Source organism: Morchella sextelata (assembly GCF_020137385.1).
Source record: "Morchella sextelata strain SCLS chromosome Unknown scls_6, whole genome shotgun sequence".
Lineage (NCBI taxonomy): Eukaryota > Fungi > Ascomycota > Pezizomycetes > Pezizales > Morchellaceae > Morchella > Morchella sextelata.
In genome coordinates, this window is record NW_025408621.1 from 1,035,333 (window position 1) to 1,046,818 (window position 11,486).

Here is an 11,486-nt window from a genome sequence, read left to right on the forward strand (position 1 = left end):
AAGTTCACTAATATCTGGTGTCAGGATCGAAATAGCTTGCAACTCGAGCGCTTGATCGCCCAGTGGGATTACTAGATCGCATTTTTCACATGGATTTAGTCAAGTACAATACCCACTTTCAAGGTTCAAAGCTGAAAGTCAAACATAGCGGGGTATCCTCACGATCATTAGTGCTCGTGTAAGCATGTGATTGAATTACTTCGCATTGCAGCAACTCCTGGCTCCCCTAAATCTAATCAGTCTCAACATTCACTCGTCACGGAATTGACGTCCTGATATCGCTGCAAAAGGACCAGGTGGTTCAACTGCGGATGCCACCTTCAAGGGGAGGAATTATCTTAGGTACGTGTATCATAGATACCTTTCTAATCACAATCATACTTGCTAAATTTCTTTAGGTCACACCAAATGCACTTTCGTTATATATATGGTATATGATATAAAAACGAATACCATTTGCAAGGCTCAAGTTCCGATTGGAAACTTTTTATTGATTTCGGCGATAAAGATGGTTAAAATTCTAATGGTGGGGTAGATCGGTAATATCACCAATGAGGGAACATCATATTACTCCGGTTCCTAGTAGGTGGCTGAGTCAAAATAAATTCTTGTGAATCTCATGGCCTCGTGGATTCACCATCATGTACTAAATCTCCACGAATAGCACTTCGTACTGCTGCTAGAAAGCGGCCGATATAAAAGTCCGCCTCGAGGTATTGATAACTCAACTACCACCCGCATCTACCTCGACATGTAGAAGTGCACACACTCAAATAAGCAGTCTAAATCTATACTGGCGAAAATATGAAACCATCCTGTTTTTGTTAGGAGAAAAAATTGACGAAAAGAACCCTGGGAAAATCCGAACCTGATAAGCTGAGCCGAATACCAATGATTCGGATGATGGGAATACATATAGAAATAGTAGATCCGGAAGGAATAAAAGAACGTTTTAGTATACGGATATAATTGGTTTTGGACCAAGACCCCTAGGTAAGATCGGAATATGATATACATGTACTAGCTCCCGATTATTTCAATATAGGTATATATCGAAAAGATGCATGTTCGTCTGATAAGAGCGTACAGGAAAGTCTCGCGAAACAGATCTGAGACATCATGAGAATATAGCCTAATCATATTTAGATAGATGCCAAGCTTCGACGTACAGCTAAGACACATCGTTTTTAACTGCAGTTGGTATTTACCAAGTCCAATTGATGTGAGTTCGAAGATATAATAGGAGTTTAAAATCGAAAATGGTCAGCTTTCTTTGCAAAAGTGTAATGGATTGATGTCTAAAGAGTTGTGTATTCGACTAGAAATATCGAGAATCTAAGCTGTGTAATATTTCTGTCCATCACTATGAATTGTCGGCGCGGGCTAAAACTACAGCTGGCGAGTTGTGTATATCCAGGTTCAGTCGAGCTCAGTTAATTCCATGCCCGATAAATATTGGAAAAATTACTAAATACAAAATTCAATAGCAATTTTAGTAGCTAGAGACTTTAAATTGAACGTTGGCTTGTATTGAACATTCTTCTACTTACGTGTCTTCTATGGTCTCCGGTCATCATGTTCTACTGCAATTTCAAGGTCCACCACTAACGCTGTCCGCTCTAGACATCGATGCAACTCAACATTCATCAGACTGACTACCGACCACAAAATTTCCATACCTTACGAATAGGATCGTAACCTAATATACGACGCGAGTATACAGAGAATGGTCCGACTTAAGGAGATCAGGGACAAGCTCCGCACAAATGCTTCATTCCGATCCTGGCGGGCTTCTCACACCTTTGGTGGAACTACAAAATCGAGATCCCTCTACATTGCAGGCTTTCGCCGCAAAAGCTTCTACTATATTGCTGGACTAGCCGCAACCACAGTATTAGTTGGTGGTGTAACAGGCGGTGTGAGTGTTCGGGGCAGTCTGAGAAATGCCAAAGACCTTGGACAGGCAGAGGGAGGACTTGGACAACTGGTAGAAACTAGTATGACACAGACCAGGATAAGAACTTTGACGAGTGATGGACTCTTGATATTGACGACGGTTATTTCAAGCTACATAACCACTGCCCAGAGAGGAGGCGGTGTTACAGTGATAAGGACCACGGGAGTAGACGGTGAAACAGTGACAATTCCAGGTGCTATAACCTTCGTTACGAATTCAGATAATAAGATACAGCAGAAGACGCTAGTTGGGAGCACTTACTACGTCACGGAAACAGATGGTGTGACTGTACCTACAACAGTATATGGAGCAGCGACTACAGTAACTGAAACCGACGGAGATGTCGTGACAGTCACTATGTACTCTGAATTGACAATCTTGACTGAGGCTGATGGGGACCTCACTACTTCTCTACGAAGCCAATCTAGAAATGGGGCAGGTGAAGTGGCGACCAGTGCTGGGACACCGAGGTATGAACATCTCTTTTCAGGCACATGGCTATTAAAAGTGCTGACAGCATCTGGCACGTCCTCAAACCCTTCCAGTACAGTAAACCCCTCTTCTTCTTCAACCACGTCTTCTTCTTCTTCTCCTTCCCCTTCTTCGATATCGAGTACGGCAGCAGCGTCATCTTCTCCAAGCTCCACTTCCGCCTCTCCCACATCCTCATCTACCGGCGGAGCTGGCGGTGGAAGTAGTTTTTCCGGAGAAGGAACATTTTATACCCCCGGTGTTGGATCATGTGGCACTGATAATTCGGAAGCAGATTTTGTAGCAGCTTTGAGTAGGGTGCTTTTTGACGCTACAGGAATAGCAAATCCTAACAATAACCCTTACTGTGGTCGTAGAGCATTGGTGAAAGCTGTAGGATCTGGATCCAGAAGGCGGCTACTTCAGAGAGAAGCCATGACTGAAGCAGAAACTACGAGAGGGATATTTTATACGGGTAATTCTACTTGCAGCGGGAACGAGTTATTGGAAAGCAGGAGTCAAAAAGAAAGCAGGAGGTTGCGAATAAGGTCGCAATTGGGAATAGGCCCGGAGAGGCCTTTGAAACAGTCGCCGCGTCTAGGATCCCTGAGTGGGCATATATTGCCAACGCCAGTCATCACGCAAGATTCATCAAGCGCAACTCTAGTAGTAGCGCCACCAATGATTACCCCTCCACCGCCAAATCGCAACATAGACCTACATAAACGACAAGCTGGAGGCGGCGGTGTTACGGTAACAATAGTTGACAGGTGCCCTGTCTGTGCGCAATATGATTTGGATTTGAGCCCTGCTGCCTTTGATGTCATTGGAGATCAGAGTGCGGGAAGAATCGCAATCGAATGGAGTTGGTTGGACTGAGACATAGATTGGAAATGATAGGATTTGGAGTTGTCAAGCTAGCTCAAGAGGTTCGATATCTGCGCCTGGAATATTCCTGCGTATGTGGTTTCCTATTTTTACAAAGGGGTTTTGTTGTCAAGCGCTATGATGGGTATTGTTGGGGTTGTTTGGTGTATTTCATTAGACATTTTGGTGCAACTAGATGTAGGTTGCATGTTCTTGTCGTTTTAGAGCGGTTGAGAACCCTTTTTGCCTTCTATAGCGTTGTTTATTCTACATGATATAATAATGGCAAGCAGTGTTGAATTATAGGTTTTTTTTCTTGATCCGTTGATCATTGGCTTTTTGTGATCTGATATACGAACCTCATGGACAACAACAGTCCACATGGGATTTAATTTTGTTAATTCCCAATATGAGTATGGAAGATATCTTTTGATGGAAGCTGCTATGAATTGAGACCTTCTATTCCTAAGTGAGATCAATACTCTTGGTAGTACCTTACCTGCAGGATCGTAGTCAACCCTAACCCACGATAATGGATTCTCGTGACATCATAAAAGTGGTTTAAATACCTCACAGTCCTGTATCGAGGTTTTTACCATATTCCTCACCCAATTCACAAAAAACTCACCTCCAATTAGCCCGCCAAAATGCCCATCAAGATCCTCGCGATAAACCCCAACTCCACCGCCTCCATGACGGGCTCCGTCGTGCAACTACTCTCGACTATAACGCCCTCCGACGTCGTCTTCGTGCCGTTCACAGCGCCCGCGCCCGCCCCGCCGTCCATCAACGACTCGGCCGACTGCCAGACGTCCGCCGACGTCGCGCTGCCCCTGCTTCTCCCCATCCTCGCTGACTATGCCGGCTTCATCGTCTGCTGCTACAGCGAGCACCCGCTCGTTCCCATGCTAAAGTCGCACACCTCCAGCCCCGTGGTCGGCATCTTTGAAGCGTCCGTGACGGCGTCGCTGCACCTGCTGCGCCCGGGACAGAAGTTTGGGATTGTGACGACGGGGAGGGTCTGGGAGGAGTTGTTGGGGGCTGGGGTGCATAGGTTTTTGGGGGGTGCGGGTGAGGGCGTGTTTGCGGGGGTGGAGAGCACGGGGTTGACGGCGGTGCAACTGCATGAGGTTGCGAAGGAGGAGGTGGAGAGGCGGATTGGGGAGGCGGCGGAGAGGCTGCTGAGGAGGGGGGATGTGGGCGTTGTGTGTTTGGGGTGTGCGGGGATGGTGGGCATGGGGGAGGCGGTGGGGAGGGCGGCGGGGAGGGTGAAGGTGGAGGTTAGGGTTGTGGATGGGGTTGTGGCGGCGGCGGGGGTTGTGGTGGGATTGGTGCGGGGGATGAGGGCATGAGGGCATGAGGGGAGCTTAGTTACCTGTAGTTAGTTTGTAGGCATGGATGGAGTGGGCATCTGGGGGTGTTATTGGTTGGTTGTGGTCTGGGGTGGGGGATGGATAGCTTTTGGTTAGGTTGTTTTAACTTCACGACTCAGCACTCAGAATTAGAATTGAGCTAGCATTCAACTTGTTTTATCGATGACTTTATTTCAACACGTATCGTTACAGCGAACCAACAAAAGAAAGAAGAATTTAACCACTCCGCTTGTATAGTTTAAAACCCCGTTATCAAAATAAAAAAAAAATAAAAAAAAAGAGACCCATTCCTTCCTCCCGTGATATTACGCGCCGTTAAAAGAGTGTGTTGTTTTTATTCGTGAGAATCATTGTGCCTGATAACTACTGAATCAGCTTCCGATCGCTCAATGAATTACTAAAGACAAGAAGGGGGTGCTAACCGTCTATCTGAAGCAGTTGAAACCGCAGCAGCTAAATCTAGCGTTGGGCCTGACACCGTGCCTGTTGGCAGAGAAACCGAGCCCGAAACGACGGCCGCCGGTAGCTTTTGAGTATGTGAATGGCATTGTGATAGTAGTTTTGTTTGGTGGTAGTAGTAGTCTTTGAACTGTCAGTCGATGTCCTAAATCAAAAGAGTAGAGGAGGTGAATTTACAGTTTATGTTTAGTATTCGAGTTATCGTCTGTCTGATGGAGATCACAAAGAAAACCAGTGCCAAAAGCTTAATACTTATATACTTTTTGCCCCTCCCCTTTGTATTTCTTCCACCGCGCCCTGGTTGGTGCCAGCGCCCTTGCTTTTCTTTCAGGGAACAAAAAAAGCCAGGAAATCCCTACTATGGAACTCTGGGCGTACGACTTTACAGGCTCTCAGCAGCTCTCTCGTCATAGCGTGTTACGAATGACATCACAGTCGCCACACTGCGGCTGTGCTCGTGGCGCAGCGGATGGTTACTACCAAGAGATTGAATTTGGCCGAAGGGTCTTGGCTGTGGAGGGGGTATTTGAGGAGATCTTCGTGGTTTTCTTTCACGCTTGAACTTTTCGCATCTCTCAACCTCTTTTCTCAATCACCAAGTTTGCGCCGTGATAACTAACAACGACAAATAGTGAACAGTCGCTGACAGAATGGTATGTGATTTCAATTCTTCTCTTCTCGCACTTGCTGCACAATGCCCCATAAACATCTTATGATGATTACCAAAACACAATGCATAGTTCAACTGAGGTCTACTAGCCAATGTTGATAAAATAAGCCATCGTCTTTCGCTCCTATCTGATCCTTCCTCTTCTCTAATCACTTCACAATCTCGCACACTGTCTCATGCGAATGAAAGCTAACATTGCGCGAAAAGATTTCTAGGTTTTATCGCACATGAGATGAGATGAGGGGTCGTCATCATCATCATCCTCACGTGGCTCTGGGGAAGTTTGGGCCCGCCCTGTCTCGAACACGAGGAAGCGGAGAACCTTCCACTGCGGAGATTTCAATTTTCCCCGCAAGCGGCAGATCTCCATTCCTTCGTTGGTAAAGAGGGGCTTGTTTCTAGAAATAATAATAAAAAAATTTAATATCCACAATGTTTTTTTCAACCCGCGTGAGTTCGTGCATAACAGTGAATTTCACGAGCCAAACCTGAAGATCTACAGTCGAGAATGAATGTCTCTCATTCTGCGGGGTTACTCTTTACTTACCCCACGTCTCGTGCCTCGCTCGATCACATCCTTTTGATGATATGACCTTGAGCTGGATTACCCTTGTGCCTTGCGCTCATGTGGTTCAAGTAGACAAGACTGAAATTTCGTTGCTTTTTGAGTACGGCTCTGCTAGGAAATCTCCATAGATGGTGGGGTCGTAATTGTCGACGAGATATCTCAAAATCTCCCTCTCTCCTTATTTCCTTGCAGATATGAGGCTGCTACATATTTGTATCTAGAAAATAAATCCTCTGTGTGGGGGAAAAAACAAAAATACATATGCAGGGATCGCGCTCAACGGTGACGGAGGTGAAATGATCGTAGAACCTAGATCTGCCTGTAACACAGAAACAGAATACCCGAACAAACCCGTTCGTTCGTTCGTTCATCCGTCAACTCAACCCCGTCGCCTCCATCATGATGGCCATGCGGGAAGTGCGGGAGAGTCCTGGATCCTGTTCAGAGAGCTAGAGAGATGGGGTGTCCCAATCAAACCGGATCTCATCTGGGCGAGTAAAACCCGGAAACGAGATCTTCCTCTTCCTCCAGCCACTCACTTGATCAGCTTTGTAGATAGAGATGTTACGAGTTTCTATCGAGCAAAAAACCATACTCGCCCCGGTACTAGTAATCATCATTCCAGGCCATCTACCAGGGTGTAGACAGCTGATTAGGCTGACCCTCCCCCCGTTTGCTCGATAGAAACTCGTAAGCTCCCGCCTGTCTCTGATAACCGAACTGTAGGTGCTCTCCCCTGTACCTCCGTCGGGAGCCAAGGGTACGTCTAGGGATTCTGGGGAGACCGGCCATCAGGGTTCCCTATTTCTTACTTGATCAAAAGTCCTAACTGGACGTAGATAGAGATAAGCCTCAATCGAGGCATGGGGGTTGGGTGATAAGCTGGAGTTAGATAGAGTAGCTAGTCTAGTTACAGAGTAGACTTAGTCTTGTCTTGTCTCGTCTGGTCTTGTTTCGTCTCGCAGTTAGGGCTAGGTAGAGTAGAGTAGAGTAGAGTAGAGGAGCACGAGACAACAACAGCTTTCCCCATGACAGCTCTACAGACAGCTTATCGTGTCGTGTCGCGTGGAACGGGTGTGCCTAGGAGATTAGTTTAGTTTTGGGCGTGGGCAGTGGGAGTAAGCGATGCTAGCTAGGTAGATAGATGGATCCTCCGGGCTATTATCTTTGTAGTTATCTAGGCTGCGCTCCCCGGGTGGTGCAGTGTATCGATATCTACATCCTAGAGCTCCTCGAGTACGGTACGGAGTTTTCTGGCTGGGGGCAGCTTTGTTTTTCCTTTTAATTTTCTTTTTCTTCCTACATTAGAGTATTTGCCTCCACGAGCTTGCATCGGCGGATCACTGTTTTGTTTCTCATAGGTCTGCAGCAAACTAAGTACCCCAGGAAAACAGGACCGCTTCAGTAGTAGTAGATCTTGGTACTTTCTTAGCAGGTATGATGGGATGCATAGCATAGCATTGCATAGCAATCTATCTTTTTTTTTTTTCTTTCACTTTCCACCCTTCGAGATTGGAGTATGGTACTAGCCGGTATATAAGTAGTTGGCCCACTCCCTCCCCCGCGATGACATCTCCATCCTCATCATCCTCATCCTCCTCCCCACCACCACCACCACCCTCTTCGACGTCTCGCGCACTAGAGGGAGAACCATTGCTCGGGTATAGACGACCACACACGATGAGCGCAAAGACAAGACTGGGAAGGCTTGTGAGGAGGCTGGAGACGAAGCATGAGGAGGGATTGACGAATGCGCAGTTGATGTTGACGAATGATGATTTGAAGCCTGGTAGGAATTCCTTTTCTTTTTTGATTTCTCGTATTGCAACTACCTACCTTATTGGCCTTGCGTTGCGGATATGACTCGGGGTGGGCTGTTATTTCTTTTGGATTGGTTGATTAGTGGTTCGTGGTGGATGGTGGTGGTGGTGATGTTATCTATCTACTGGAGTTTGAGTGACTTCGATCTGGAGAAACATCACGCTCCTAGCTAGTACTCGGGGGATGGCAATTGGAATGTTGCGGGGGGAGAAACAGGTTAGAGCGGGCCAAGGGTTTGGTTGTGGTTATTGTTACCATTACCGGCTGTTATCACCGGTGGGCGACCCAGAGATATATTGGCAGCGTTGCGACAACCTTCGGTGATTACTTGCATGCAGATTGGATGGATGATTGCTTTTTGCAACTGTTGAACAAGAAATAATGTCTCAGAGTCAGCTCCCCAACTAACATTCTGGTGTTCCTACAGTTGAGCCTGCGCGGAGGACATGGGGTCCATGGAACTTTGTCGGTTTTTGGATTGCCGATTCATTTAACATTGTCAGTATTCTTTCTCGCTTTCTTGTTTCTTGCATTCCTCAAGATTAGTAGGCAATATGAAGGAACGTAAATTGACTGGGAAATTGTGTCCGCCTGCCTGCAGAATACATGGATGATTTCCTCCTCGATGATCATCGCCGGTCTCTCCTGGTGGCAGTCATGGCTCTGCGTCTGGATCGGTTACTTCTTCGCTGCATGCTTTATCTGCGCCACCGGCCGCATCGGCGCAACCTACCACATCGGCTTCCCCGTCGTCGCGCGCTCGTCCTTTGGCATCTGGGGCTCCCTCTGGCCCGTCTTTAACCGCGCCGGTATGGCCTGTGTCTGGTACGGCGTGCAGTCCTGGATCGGGGGTGAATGCATCTACCTCATGATACGCTCGGTCTGGACGGCGTTCGAGGATGTGCCAAATGCGTTCCCAGACAGCGTGGGCACGACGACAAAGTACTTTGTCTCGTTCTTTATCTTTTGGTTGATATCGCTGCCAGCGATTTGGTTCCCTGTGCACCAGATCAGACATCTGTTTACGTTTAAGGCGTTTGTGGTGCCTATTGCTGGCTTTGCGTTCTTTGGATGGAGTGTGCACAAGGCCGGCGGATTGGGCCCCATCGTGCACCAGCCGAATACTGTCCATGGGAGTACTCTGGCGTGGGCGTTTGTGAGCGGCATCATGAGCTCAATTGCGAACTTTGCGACGTTGGTTGTGAATGGTGAGGATTGGTATCAATGATCGCGGATCGGGTTTTGACTAACAGTCGGCGGTAGATCCTGATTTTACTCGTTTTGCGACCAAACCAAGTGACTCGCTGTGGTCCCAGCTGTTTTCAATTCGTAAGTCCGGCTTTACAGTGATATTCTCTCCCTTGAGTATCAATACTAATAAGCTCTCAGCCTGCTCGTTCGCCCTGACCTCCTTCGTCGGCATCATTGTCTCCTCCTCCTCAATGGTAATCTACAAGGAGCCCATCTGGAACCCCCTCTCTCTCCTTGAGCGCTTCGTCCAAGAAGGCGGCGCCAGCAACCGCGCCGGCGTCTTCTTCATTGCCGCCGCCTTCGCGCTAGCCCAACTTGGGACTAACATCGCCGCAAACTCCGTCTCGGCGGGCTCGGACACCACCGCACTCCTCCCCCGCTTCATCAACATCCGCCGTGGCGGCTACCTCTGCGCAATCGTCGGCCTCGCGATGTGCCCGTGGAACCTCCTGTCGACGACAAATAACTTCACCCTGTATCTCTCCTCGTACTCGGTCTTCCTCTCGTCCATTGCCGGTGTCATGCTCTGTGACTACTATGTGGTCCGCAAGGGGTACTTGGAGATCCGCTCGCTGTACACGGCGAGGAAGTCGGCGCCGTATTACTTTACATTTGGTATCCATTGGCGCGCATATGTGGCGTACATTGCTGGCATCTTGATCAATGTTGTTGGCTTTGCGGGCGCTATTGGCAGGAAGGTGCCGATTGGGGCGACGTATATATACAACGTGAACTTCTTTGCCGGGTTCCTTGTTGCGTCGGTCGTCTACTGGGGGCTCTGTAAGGTGTCGCCCATCCCGGCCTGTGCGGAGACGTGGACGGAGGTTGGTGACGAGATCACGGAGGTGAGATTGGCGGAGGATGATGGTGATAGTAGCGGGTATGATGTTGAGGGGGGCAGGAAGGAGGAGGGGAAGGGGGGAGAGGTGCATAGGCAGGGATATGGCACGGATGCTTATTAGTTAGGGCTGGCGTTTCTTTTTATTTCTTTTTATTTTTTATTTCCTTTTTCTCGCTTTACTTTTGATGCTATTTGATGATCGGTACCTGCATGTATCTTTGGATCCTTTCTTTTCTTTTGTTTATTGGGATGACTTTAAATGTTGATCGGGGAGATGTATGAGTACTCGTAGTTGTTTGTAGACTCTTGCGGCGCGAGTTGATAGATCTAGCTCTATTCAGTGATAGGATGGTATAGAAACCATTGAGATTTATCTTGCAAGGCATGGCCACGGTGATCATGATGGAGCGAAGGCTTTTTCGCCAGCTTATACGGGGCGGGTAGAGTACATGGAACAGTAGCTCCCGACTAAGATCATTTGCGCGCCAGCGCTGCAGCACATGTACTCTAGACCTCACAGACCCCTTTGGGACAATTTGCAGCTCACCATACAAAATCCAGGGCTAGCTGTAAGTGTCAGTCGCGGGTGCAGGATTGACCTACCTGTGGCTAAAATGATGCTTACCACCACGTCGTTTCTTTAGCAAAGGATCGTGAATCATACGAACAGACGAAAGGATGGTTCGGTGTTGACATATGTGAGTCTTGCAATTGGCGCAGTGTGAAAATACCCCGATTGCGAATGTCGGCGATAGGGGGGGTGTAGAGTTGTATAAAGCTGCCAATATAAGTTTTTTGTTGTTCGGTATTGGATGAACTACGTGACCCTATGTCTGCGTGGAACCTTAAATATCAGTGTCGACATCACCATGTTGTACCTCAGTCAACACTACTTAACTTCATGGATTCTCATTCGGTACTTAACTGACAACTAATCGTGATGTGGAGAAAGACAGTCAAATAATGACTTACGCATTGCGTTAGAACTCTAATATTCCCACGAGGCCGGACGATGGTCTATGCCTTTTTCGTGTCATTTGTTAACAAACTTGGGTCAATCGTGTATTAATCCAATCAGGGTAAATGGTGCAAGATCATGATATTGTCTCAGGCGGGAAGGCCATGCTGTGTAACCCGCACGGAATGACTCATCCTATTTACTTGACTTCCCACAAAATGGCTAGATGTAGATATAGATACTTAAGCTT

General features: G+C 47.6%; 3 protein-coding genes across 3 annotated transcripts; all 3 read left to right on the plus strand.

The window, feature by feature from the left end:
• Window positions 1-1,726: 1,726 nt before the first annotated feature.
• Window positions 1,727-3,307, plus strand: H6S33_011396 (uncharacterized protein; the record flags this gene model as incomplete). Its single annotated transcript, XM_044842753.1, has 4 exons — window positions 1,727-2,427; window positions 2,508-2,645; window positions 2,746-2,801; window positions 3,144-3,307. The coding sequence occupies 4 exons, from the start codon at window positions 1,727-1,729 to the stop codon at window positions 3,305-3,307; spliced, it is 1,059 nt and encodes a 352-aa protein (XP_044696164.1).
• Window positions 3,308-3,942: 635 nt separating this feature from the next.
• H6S33_011397 (uncharacterized protein) lies at window positions 3,943-4,647 on the plus strand (the record flags this gene model as incomplete). Its single annotated transcript, XM_044842754.1, has 1 exon — window positions 3,943-4,647. The coding sequence occupies one exon, from the start codon at window positions 3,943-3,945 to the stop codon at window positions 4,645-4,647; it is 705 nt and encodes a 234-aa protein (XP_044696165.1).
• A 3,284-nt stretch (window positions 4,648-7,931) lies between these two features.
• Window positions 7,932-10,399, plus strand: H6S33_011398 (uncharacterized protein; the record flags this gene model as incomplete). Its single annotated transcript, XM_044842755.1, has 5 exons — window positions 7,932-8,154; window positions 8,614-8,684; window positions 8,788-9,394; window positions 9,450-9,515; window positions 9,576-10,399. The coding sequence occupies 5 exons, from the start codon at window positions 7,932-7,934 to the stop codon at window positions 10,397-10,399; spliced, it is 1,791 nt and encodes a 596-aa protein (XP_044696166.1).
• Window positions 10,400-11,486: the final 1,087 nt, after the last annotated feature.